Source organism: Rhinolophus sinicus, linkage group LG01 (genome assembly GCF_036562045.2).
Source record: "Rhinolophus sinicus isolate RSC01 linkage group LG01, ASM3656204v1, whole genome shotgun sequence".
NCBI classification, from domain to species: Eukaryota; Metazoa; Chordata; class Mammalia; order Chiroptera; family Rhinolophidae; genus Rhinolophus; species Rhinolophus sinicus.
In genome coordinates, this window is record NC_133751.1 from 32,884,280 (window position 1) to 32,897,318 (window position 13,039).

At 29.8% G+C, this 13,039-nt stretch overlaps 1 protein-coding gene across 1 annotated transcript in view; it reads right to left on the reverse strand.

Moving 5' to 3' along the window:
- The window catches only part of SI (sucrase-isomaltase), an 86,157-nt gene that overhangs the window by 32,744 nt on the left and 40,374 nt on the right, over positions 1 to 13,039 (reverse strand). Inside the window, exons 25-33 of the mRNA XM_019718139.2 lie at positions 11,686 to 11,841; positions 9,029 to 9,232; positions 6,914 to 7,068; positions 5,071 to 5,239; positions 3,285 to 3,381; positions 3,081 to 3,193; positions 2,856 to 2,981; positions 1,229 to 1,357; positions 390 to 500 (exon numbers count right to left, since the gene is read on the reverse strand). Of these exons, the coding sequence (XP_019573698.2) occupies positions 390 to 500; positions 1,229 to 1,357; positions 2,856 to 2,981; positions 3,081 to 3,193; positions 3,285 to 3,381; positions 5,071 to 5,239; positions 6,914 to 7,068; positions 9,029 to 9,232; positions 11,686 to 11,841 (1,260 nt within the window). The remainder of the gene's footprint in view (positions 1 to 389; positions 501 to 1,228; positions 1,358 to 2,855; positions 2,982 to 3,080; positions 3,194 to 3,284; positions 3,382 to 5,070; positions 5,240 to 6,913; positions 7,069 to 9,028; positions 9,233 to 11,685; positions 11,842 to 13,039) is intronic.

The following is a 13,039-nucleotide window of genomic DNA, read 5'->3' on the forward strand; positions in this document are numbered from 1 at the left end:
GTATAGCCCTTAAAAACATTGTTTATTTTATTAATGATATGTTTTTAAGAGAAGTACAATCATTTAAATGACTATTGCAGTATAGAATAATGAATCGCCATCTTATTAATGGTAGTTTTATAATGAAATAAGAAATACAATAAAATACATTATAAAGATGAAACAAATAGTATTTGGACATACCACTTGTATGAATTCTTTCTCGGTTTCTAATAATTTGGATTGAACTTAAAGATTATATATTATTTTGTTCATCAGCTATGAAACCTTCACATTTTGTATAACATATCACTCCCTCTCAATATGTTTTTAACAGTTTTTTAATTCAACAGAAACTTTCAATGAAATAGCATATTTACATGTATTCCATTTCAAGGTTAATTCAGTACCTTTGCCCAACAAATATCACTGGTGTTAGGCCATTTGACAAAGACATCTTTCTCCTGTCCTCTTGAAAATGTAGGGTAAGGCTTCGTTTCATTTCCTGAAATTGCTGGATCCTAAAATTGAAATGAAATGCAAACCAGGTAACTATGTAATAAAAGTGGAGCCTCTTGGTAGTTCTTAAGGAATATTATAAATTTCCATTACTACATTATCATTATATTATGCTCACACGGACAGAGAAATGGACTGATGATATAAATTTTGGTGTTCTAGCTAGACTTCTAAATACCTTAGAAGAAAATTTTAAGAACTTTTGAAAATGTATTTTACTATGATTTCAAGCAAGATTACTAATATTTTTGTTTTATTTCTCTAGTGGTATTTCTGGCTGGGAAGCTTGCTTCCTGTGAGATATTGATAAAATATTCTCCACACCGAATCACCAACTTGAAGGCAAATTTTTAAACATGGTGAGCATAAGAAGCAGTCCTAGAGAATGATTTGAGAATTGTCTAGGAATAGAAAATCCATCATTACTTTGTGATAGCTTCTATAAATTGAGGCCAGTTTACAGCTTTGGTGATCACTGAAATCTAGCTTGTCTTTGACTCCCAGCTTTAGCCTTAGATCACTAAAGCTATCTCAAGTATAAAGGTATCCTGGTGGCAGCTCACATAAATAAAATAATGTGTTAAAAGAAGAAAGCTTTTAGATTTGAGAGTAGAATCTAAAGTTATGTACTTCCTATTTTTAAATACCTTCCTGTACCCTCATTCTAGGAGATTAAACTTAATAAAATCAAGATAGTAAGACTCAGATAATATAAAATATAAATACTGACCAGGATAATAATGTATCTCATTCCTTCACCTCTTATTTTGTCAACAAACTGAGGAAGGTCATGGAATCTTTCCCCAATTGTAAAGTCTAGTTGCCTTTCCATGTAATCAATGTCTGTGTATTGAACATCCTGAAAAATATGAGAATTGTGGTAGTGGGGTAAGAAACACAAGTGTAAGTGAGTAACATTCTATCATACTTTTAAAGTATAAGCAATATGGAAGTTCCAATGCCTCTTCACTCGATCCGAAAGAGAATTAATCAAGTAATGCAATTCTCAAGGAATAAAAGTAGCATGTAAACATGCAAAATATTTTAAGTTCATATAAATGTTTTGTTTTGTTAATAGCTCATTTAAAAATTTTGATTTAGAAGTAAAAATTATTTCAAATCAGTATATTTTGTTATATAATTCCCAAAGGAAACAGTAAGATAGGATTAAAGGAATTATGAGGCTATGAAATTATGTTAAATTGGAATTTTGTACATAACACGGAAACAGGTGTTGCTCTATTTCTGGAAACAAAGCAAATACAGAATAATTTCAAATAATTCTAACATTGCACAAGGGGAAGAGAGAATTATTAGTATTCTATTAATTATTATCCACCAAACTCATTTTTAAAATAATACCCAAGCTTAACTAAGCAAAATATTACTTAGAAATAAGTATTTACAAATATGCTTAAACTAATAAACATTTGAATGTTATGAAAATTTTAATTTGGGCCTAAATAACAAATTTGTTAATTCATTTCTGTTAATAGACATTAGCTCAATTTTTCTTCTAGGTGTTGTAAAATATTGGGCTGATATAGTGGATATCCCTTGTTATAAAAAAAATGGAAAACTTCCCTTTTTATAAAAAAAATTGACATGCATATTTCTATATCATCAAACTATACGGTTAATATAGGCATAATAATATATTCAGAAACCAAATATTGGATTCTACTACATATACTAAGGTCTTATAATGTGGTCCTTCTCATTCTTCTTAGAATGAATTTTATATACACCATGCATTCTATATTTCAATGCTTAAGTGTTACCAGGAGGATCTCTGGGATTCCTCAAAATCACTAAAAAATAAAATTACAGGGATCGATTATTTCTGGATACTTAGGAATATTTTCCCAAACATTGAGAAAAGAGGATATTCTTTCAGCACTCTAATTCCGTATTCTAATATCACAACTGCCAGCTATTCCAGGGCAAAAATCACCGTTTCACATCCAATTCCTTTTCTGTAATTTGTCACATCAGTTGATGAAACACGTTCTGGGGACCCTTACTCTCATCTAAAGAGAATACGGAGAATATGTCTGACTACCTATGCGACCCAAAGTTTATGAAAGAAATGTAAGTGCACAGTGACTTGTTTAGTACAACTCCAGGTAGTGGAATTAGAGAGAAAGAAGAAAAAGAAATGGTATTATCCCTTTTACTTTATCAATCAGATGAAGACATTTTATAAAAATCTATCCAATTCATTAGGTGCTACTAAAAAACTAAGCCTTAATAATTGCCAAATGCTAAAAATAATTTTAAAGTATATAAGTGCTTAATTATTTCATTCTATTTTTATAAATGATAGGTAACACTGTCTTAAAAGTTGATATACATACATAGGGGATCTGAGCAGTCACCATATCATCATATACTTGCTGAACTTCTGAAGTATTTCTGTATCCATAACGACATAATTGGAATCCCAAAGCCCAATAAGGTGGCATGACTGGTCGGCCAATTACCTTTGAAAACAACAACAAAAAAAATTATTTGTGAAGTAAGAGAATTACTTACATTATAAAGAAAACTGTATGCTTTTTAAAAAACAAATTTCATCATACTTCATGGTATTGCTGTGTTGCAACTTCTGGAGTTGGGCCCAGAAACATATAAAAGTCCAAGATTCCTCCAATTATGCGGTAAGTTAGAGCAGGAGTTGGCTGAAACGTAACATCTAGAAATCCAAAATATGATTACATTTTTATATATGTATAAAATATTATTTTTATATAAACTATGAGAAATTAAACAAATGATTGTTTTACCCATTGCATTGCTGTTAAGTAAGAGAACTCCATGAGCATGGCTCTCATCTTCCAGAGCCATATAATAGGGATGAAATCCATAGGAATTTAGTTTATACTAAAATAAAAAGAAATTAAACATAATATATATTTAGATATTAATACCATGTGAATTTTCTCAATGTGATATTTAAATTCACTATAAGATTAACTCTGGAAATTTAAATATTCCGTATATGCACAAACTGTTTTAATTAAACATATTTCCATTAGAAATTAATTTTTCCATTATTTGAACTGTCACTGCTTTAGAGAATGCCAATAATATTGGCATGTTCTAACACCCACAAATGTTGCCTCATAACTCATGTAAAACCAATTGGTATTAGAGTAGTTGGATTTCTTTCTACATGTTATGCGTCCTAATTTATTTTACAAATTGGTACTTCTTTTTCAATAATATAATTTCCTAAAAATAATTAAAGTGATTAAGGTGCTCAACATCTTAAGTACTTGATATGGTAATATCTAATATCTAAGTTTATATCATAATTTATAATATTTAAAATAACTGATTTATATTTACTATATATATACTATATATTTATTATATATACTATATATAATATATGAATATACTATATGTAAATATATAAATATATAATATATATACATATATCAAACAGATATATAAAATATAAACATAAATATTTATAGTATATAAATATATATCATATATTTACATACTATATATAACATAGTTCATATTTATAAAGTGCTTAATTTCTTTTTTAGCTAGATCTTTTTATTTTTTAGAATAAGAAAACCTACACTCAGGGTCATGAACTGACTTGCCAAAGGTCACAAAACTTGTAAGTTGATGATCCCCAATCAAATTGTCATCTTTGGGCCACATTGAGTCCTAGTAAATTAATAGCATGTGAAGGAAAATTTACATATTGAGAATAAAGATTATATTAACCTAATAATACCAATACTAATGTTAAAGGGTTTTAAAGATAAACTGTGGTAAAACATATTTTATCAAACTGTTATAAAAGAAAAAAAAACACTTTTATAACCTAAATTTGAACTATTGTGACATAAATAAAAGTTGTTTGAGCACCTAACAATATAAAGTGGGTGCAATAGTATAAATACTTTATAATTTCATACTGAATATATCCTTTAATTATGCATCACATGTGGAAAGTGGAAATAAGCCAGTATGTTTATTAAAATGTATTTTTTCATGATATGTCTAAAATAATGATAGTTAATATTAGTTGTGCAGTGCATTAAATATTCATGAAGTGTATTCCATTAATAAGATGCTCATTTAGAAAAGTGACATTAGCCATAAAAACATTTTCTAAAGATGTAACTAGCAGTATGGACTCATAAAAATGCACAACTACAGTTGGGTGACCTGAAGGAAGAAGCATCAAATCATTATTGAAGAAGTGGGAAAAAAGCTAAGGAAAATCCTAGTCAGTTATTTTCTAAAAGCTGAGCATAAACATGGATTTGGCAGGAAATACTGACTGAATCTGAATGTCCTTTCTATGTAGTTGAAAAGGTAAGGAATTGGGTAACTACGTGATTTCTCGCTGCACTCAATGTTATTGATCCAACCCTCTACTTTCACAAGTTATTAAAGGTGAATTTTGTGTGTGTTTTTCAGAAAATCACTATAATATTAGCCCCTTTATCATTACTTCTGTACTAAAGTACAGGCCTACATGCTGACTGGGATCATAATCATGGTCTTAGTTGCCTCAGGAGGAAGTCAAATATCGGTACCTACACCAGGGGGTTGGTCTCTTGTGAACATTCCCCAAGTATGCCAGTTTAAGTCTCTCTTAAATGCTGTGTGCTCCGCTTCCCCAAAACCATATATATATTCTGATGGCAGGCGGGTAGATATTTGAATGAACTGGTCATTAAAAGTAAATCCAGGTAGGTGAGAATCCCAACTGAAAACACAAGAAAATAATTCTACTTCTGTAAACATTTACAAAGTAGTATCGCAAGTAACAGTAGTAATTCTTTCTTGAGTGATCTAAAAATCAGTCATATTTTCCCTATATACCTTAGTTGTACCAAGATGCCGAATGGAAATAGGTAATAACTCTAATACATTTTTATTTTGGCTAAGTTAAGGAGTATCTAAAATATGTTTCAGATATTCAGCATTATTGTGATGAATCATAATGTGATTGATATGATTACATATGTTTACATTTAGATACACATTCCTTTTAAATATAAAATTAATATGAAGTTATAAATAATGTATGACCTGGAAGTAATATATGTCCAAGAAATTGAAAGTTATCCATTTTCCTGTTCCCTTGAGATAATCACAGTAAACTATTTTCTACATATAGAATAAAAATTAATCAATATTAAAGTAAATTCTAAAGCATAATGGGTATTTGAATTTCAAACTCTCCTTACTTAATACTCCCAAGAATTGTATTCGTCTTTTATTTTGTATTTATAAAAAAATCAGTGTTTACACAAAAATCCAGAAGAAATATGTTATAGAGAATGTATTATTTTTCTAGGTACTTGCAAGAACATAAAACAGGAGGAAAAAAAAATAAAGTTAGCAACATAAGGAAACATAAATATTACAAAGAATTTGGTACATATTTAAATTTTTATATTAACTATTTTGGAATAGTATTTACTAAAGAATAATGATTCTAAATAACAATAAGTATGTCTTCGTATCAAAAATTTTTTTACAAAATGACAGCTTATTATTCTTTGGAACAAAAATACTGTCAAAAAACAAAACATAAAAAAATACAAACATACTTTTCTTCATTTGTAACCATCCATTTTTTTTAAGATTAAGATTTATTTATTTTTTTAGGATTCTTCAATTTAATGGAGTTCCAATTCCAACTTTTTATAGAGAATAATAAGTGCTTTCATAATTTTTTTTATCTTTATTAAATTTACTGGAGTGACATTGGTCAGTAAAATTATATGTTTCAAGGATAGTGATCCTGACAATACCTGAAAACATCCTGACCACATCTTCTAAAGGATAACATAGTAAGATTATATTACATAAAAGTATCTTTCAATATACTATAGTGTGTAGAGCATTTCACAAAAATAAATATAACTTTTGCTTAAATTTATTCATTATGACATAAAAATACCTATATCTAGAAGTATGTAACAATTTCCTTTCATCAATACCTGGCAGAGGTCGGCAGAGGTCGTGTTAACTCTATCAGATTCCAGGACCAATAAACCCTATTTCAACAGTTCTAATAAATAGCTACATAACACATTTCCAATTACTTATTTTACCAATACTCATCCTGCTTTACAAGAGGAGTATTGGTTTGATTCTCAACTTGATTACAAGAATAAGTCTGATATTTAATAATAAAATTAATCAAATCCAAAGTGTAAATTAAATTTTAGACAATCCTTAATGGTAGTCCTATGATGTGCTAATTGTTTTGCTTAAAAATTTTCAAATAGGCCAAGTTATTTAAGACAACTGAGACCTTTTTCAGTGTGATGATACTCTAGCACAGTGAAGGCTGTGAAAATAACCATCGTACTTTTCCCGTTAGTCTAAAATCAAAATATTGTTCATATCAAATAATTCAAACACTTACATAACTCTTCCTGTGCTTCTCCGTCGAATCCGGATGCCAAAAGGATATTCCTTGATTTCAACATCATACAGTCTACTTTCATAAGAACTTGTTGGCGTAGTTGGGATGTTTAATGGTACTGGAACTTCATATCTCTTATTATGGGGATCATAAATCTATTACAGAGAAAGGATGAAAACAGAAATGTTTTGCTCTTATTGCTGACATATGTAAATATCATTAAATAGTTTGGATTGGTTTAAATAACAATATTTAGAATTTTTTTTATGTAATTCTTAATTCTATTTCTATGGCCCATATACCTCTATTGAATTCCACATACATACATACTTTGGTAGCGGGATCAAAGTATGTATTGCATTTTATCTTTTTAAAATATTTTGTAATTCATTTTTCCATATGATAAATGTTTCAATATTTTGTCATATGCATGATCCTACGAAGAATACTAATGTTAACTTATGTTTATTCATGTCTGTATTTCCTCAGTACATTTCTTAACAGTGATAGTATTAGATCAGAGTGCACTAACATTTGTAGGGACCTTGATAGCTACTTGTAAACTGTTTTCCAGAGTTAATGTATCAATTAATATTCTCACTAAAACATGTACTCTAATACTGTTTTATGTTACACTAAAAACATTTGCTTTAAAATTGTTATCTGTTTACTTGATGATGAGGATGAACCTTTTTCTACATAATTATTCAACATTCCAATTCCCCATTCTTTGAATTTGCTTTTTGTTAGTTTGATTTTTAATGGGCACATTTTAATACTTTTATTTCCAATTTTTATTTATTCTTCTGTTAACTGTCTGCTTATAGGATTTTAATATTTTTCTTGTTTGTATCAGTTGAAATTTCTTGCCATTTATGATATAGGTGTCAGATATTTATACAGTTTTTGTTTACCTTTTAATTGTTTATAGTGTTTACTCATGTTGAAACATGTTTAATTTTTATGTAGGAAATATGTGGTTTGAAAGACATATACTAGCCAGATACAAGATAAATATGCAGCTATTTTTTTCTTGGGTTTTGTGATTTACTTTACATATTTATATATATATATATATATATATATATATATATATATATATATATACACACACACACATACACACACACACACACACATTTTTTTTATGCATTCTTTTTAAAGAAACTGTCAGGTAATTCTAACTGCAGGTCTACTGTTTCAATTTTGTAAATTTTATCACTATCTCTTTTTTTTTTAAGTTTCAACTATTGCCATTCTCATATCTTTATTTTTAAAGATGAACTTCAAGGTTATTCTATTAAGTCTCAAAAAATATTCCACTGAGATTTCTATGGAAATTATTCAAAAGCATAAACTGGTCTAACATGAGTTAACTTTTTAAAATTTAAGTCTTATTTAGGAATTTTTAGTACTTATTTAATGTCTATCAACATTTTGTAAAGTTAATTTTTCTTATAGACAGTCAACTTATTCCTATGATATTTTATATTTTATTGTTTATTTGATTGTCTTCTCATTTGCTTTTGCTAATGAAATTTGCTACCATTTCAGCTTCTAAATGGTGAATGATAGTATACAGTAAAGCATTTTTTAGAGACATTATTTTATATCTAGTCATTGTGCTGATCTTATTATTTGTAATAGTTTTTTTTAAATCATTCCCTTGGAGCTCTTGAATAAAACAAAACATCGGTAAGTGTTACTGTAAAAGACATTGTTTTTTCTTTTTTATGTGTTCATGCTTTGGCCAGAAAATTTAGATCACTATTTAAAAATAACGGAAATAGTAAGCATCCTGTTTTGTTTTTTGTTTGTTTATTTCAAGGGGGCTACAAACATAGTCCATTCTATATTATTTATAGGTAGCAACAATTTAAATATCTTCTAAAAAATTACTACATGTTCACAAGTTAGCAAAAATGAGCTTTATTTATTGTGCACCTAACTATTTATGACATGAGCTGTGTAAAAGAAAAAAAAGCTTTATTTTTATAGAATCAAAGTGTCATCAACCCAATTAATTCTTAAATTACATTAAAAATCCAATCACCTTTTAAAAATCTCTCATCTCGAGAGATAAGTCATGTATATTATAGTTTATATTAAACATACCTTAAACTGTAGCATGTCATTTTTATGATATTTCACCTCCACACGAAGAGTTGAGATAGGTGTAGAAAGTCGTTTTATTCGGAGGTTTGCAGTATTCAGCTGGAGGTCAGCTGTTACACCAATTGGTGAATACTGAGTTGACTGGACTAAATAAGAGTTGTCATGCCTAGGAAAGTAACACTCAGGTGCTTTGGATCCAGGAATCTGAAAATGTAATACATGTTTAAAGCAAGAAATTGTAAGCATTGTAATATTTGAGTCTCAAAAAAATAAGGTAGACATATTTAGTTACAGGTTGTGTTGTGTGATTACAAATTTTATTGTTTAATACAATGAAATTTCAATAACAGAATAAACTATCTAGTATGCAACCCAAAATACCATATTCTTAAATGTTATATAGAATATTTATATTTTGACTCTAAAGATAGAGCAGAAGGATAAAATAGCATAGCATTTCAACTCAAAAAAAAAAGAATAATTATGTAGGTTTCGCAGCAATTAAGTATATTACTCATAAATTTTGACCCATGCATGTTCCTACTCTTCATAATGACTATTGCCTTTTATATGTAAAATGGCTCTACAAAAACCCAGAAGGGCATGTACTTAAAGTTCTTTTCTTTTACTTATAATAAAACTATATAATGCCTTATTTCATGCCTGTTCCTTACATTGGTCAATAACATCCTGACCAGTACTTGAAATAGAAAGTGTGGCCAAAGATCACAACTAATTGGTTTATATAGCAGTAAAAGATAGGATCTATGAAAAAGAATGATAAACTGTAGCAGTGAGGGCTACTTGCCCTACCATAGGCCATTCTCCATTCTTATTCATTAAATTACACTGTTGGGAGAAGCAATGTGCCCATCTACATTTCCCAGCTTTTGAGGAAGTTGTCTATGACACCGAAAACTGCCTTAAAGGAAAATGTTATAAGCTGACTAATGAGGATATCCTTTGTCCTTCCACCTTCTGGGACTGAAATGCATATATAATGGTAGAAGCCAAAACAACCTTGAAGATGAAAACAAATGATAGATATGGACATTGATGACACTGAGTGTCCAGTGTAATATCCCTGAGATTCTTATTTGTTAAAAAACAAAACAAAACAAAACAAAAAACATATTTTGTTTAACCAAATTAGATATTAGATTTCGGATGCTCCCAGCTTCAAGCAATTCTTGACTGATAGGACTACTACAGCAGTTTGTTTTCCCACATTAGAATATAAGCTCTATCAGGGAAGAGGGTTTTTGTTAATTTATTCACCTAGAACAGTGCTTAGAAAATAAGAGGTCTCAATAAGTATTTGTTCAATGAATCAATGAGTAAATAGCATAGTCTAAAGAAACATAGGGTACCTTATCTGTACCCTAAATTTTCATATTTAATGGACTTCTTATGTCTGACATCCATATGTTAAAGCTTCACTCGGGATTTATAGATGATGTAATACAGAATTGTACACCTGAAATCTATGTAACTTTACTAACAATTGTCACCCAATAAACTTTAATTAAAACAAATAAAAAACTTCACTTACTTGACCTAAGAATCTGTAGGGTGTTAAAATTAAGAATAGTTCTGGGAAAAGTAAATTTTTAACATTTTCTTATTAGAAGTTATTTCTGCTTTAGTACTCATCCTTTAGATTTGATTTGATAATGGAAGTGAGTATGCACTAAATGAAATGGGGGATGGATATGATTTGAAGGAAGAGCTGAGTTTTAAAGAGAAGATATTGGAGACATGGAAAAATACTTCGCTATTTGTCTTCTATTGATTTCATAATCGTTTTCCCTCCTCACTTCGTTTCTTCAATTCTTCCCTAAACTTTCCTAATGGTGAAGATTATGCTGCATTATCAACATTGGAGAGAAATAGGGACAATTTCTCTGGTGGCAATTATACTGGAGAAAAATGGGGGTAGTGTCTCTGGGGGCAACTACATATTTCCTTATATAAATGCAAGCATTTCTGGGAAGTTGCTAGTAGATGTGTCTTAACTCTTTCCAGTCATATAACACATACATTTAATTTCCTGGTTATTCAAAATAAATGCTTCTGCTGAGAAAACCCAGTGATGTAAGCAAAAGCTGAGAATTTGACACATAAGTATAGCAAGATGGAACTCTTCTTATATCCCTTCCTGTAATAACTTCTGCCATCTACATCCCTCATCATTCTGTTGAAAGGATGACCCAAATAATTGGTTAGAAGTTATCACCTCTTAGTAAAACAGATATAACCCATCAATCAATTTCAGAACTTTCAGTAACTTGAGATGATGCTTTGAAAGATTGTTCCCTACCAGCAATATCTTGTTTAACTAGGATAGTTAGCTATAACCAACATTTAATACAGTGCAATAAATATAGTATTATTTTATTAAATAATTTTACACTATCCAAAGTGCCTGAAAAATCAACTTACAGTTCCATTTAGTCTGGCATTTAGTAAGCTATGTCTTTGTAGTATTAACTAAGATACAGACAAATTTTATATCAGAAGTCCTAATTTCAAATTCTAAATGCTTATTTAGATAAATTTGGAATATATACTATATAATTAAAATTATAATATGTAGAGTTTAACTGAAATGCTTATATGAAAGGCATATCATGAATCACAATTAAAATTCTTATTACCTTGTCCCATTTACAGCCACGTTCTTCACAGTTTTCCCTAGTTGCAGAGTCTGCGCCTGGGTAACAATTAAACCTTTCGTTTTCTGAGAAACTTTGTTTCCATTGAATGGTAAAGTTTTTTCCCAGGTTAAACTTGAGACTGTAAATTAGGAGACTCTTTGAAGACAAAGAAAGCATTAAAGAATATTTTTGACCATTGTACAATTTAAAAATATTAAATATCTATGAAATATGGCAACCATAGCAATTCGTCAAATCAAGTTCATAAATAGTTTTAATATAATACTTAAAGAACAGAATAGAAAGGAGAAAATATGTTATGACACTGAAATGAACAGAACCTCAAGACAGAAAAACTATGAGACTTGTAGACCACAGATGAAAAGCATTTTCTTTATATCTAGACATGAGTTCAATTCACAGTTCTGCCATTTAATGTTCATGAGTCTGGGAAAATTGCTTATCCTCAATTTTCTCCTGCTGTAAATGGGGACTCCTACTAAAAGGTGTTACATAGAAAATGAAATGTGAAATTTAAAACACCTAGCGCAATACCTGGGGTATACTATGCATTAAGTAAATGTAAGGTCCCTCAAGGAAAAAACAGGGAAGAAAAAGTTGACCAACTTGATTGGTATGGAGGCTCCCAGAGTCAGAGGAGTGGAATATGTATTTCTTTAATTTCGTCCCTAAGTTTATCCACTGGTTAAAATATTTGAGAAACAAGTTAGAGGGGTGATAATACATACTAGGTTAAAAAAAATGGGAGAATATCTTTATATATATGCATGCACACACGGATATATATAGGTCTGACAATTAAGCTTGTGAACTTGTAATGATGTTGCTAATCTTTTTTGATATCAGAGGGATTATTCATTATGAATTTGTACCAACTGGACAGTTAACCAAGTTTACTATTTGGAAGTGCTGAAAAGGCTGCGTGAAAAAGTTAGATGACCTGAACTTTTCACCAACAATTCATGGCTCTTACATCACGACAATGCACCAGCTCACAAGACACTGTCTGTGAGGGAGTTTTTAGCTGGTAAACAAATAACTGTATTGGAACACCCTCCCTACTCACCTGATCTGGCCCTCAATGACTTCTTTCTTTACCCGAAGATAAAGGAAATATTGAAAGGAAGACATTTTGATGACATTCAGGACATCGAGGGTAATATGGCAAAAGCTCTGATGGCCATTACAGAAAATTGCTTTGAAGCGTGGACTAGGAGCTGGTATTAGTGCATAGCTTCCCAAGGGGAGTACTTTGAAGGTGACTGTACTGATATTCAGCAATGAGGTCTGTAGCACTTTTTCTAGGATGAATTCCCGAACTTAATTATCAGAC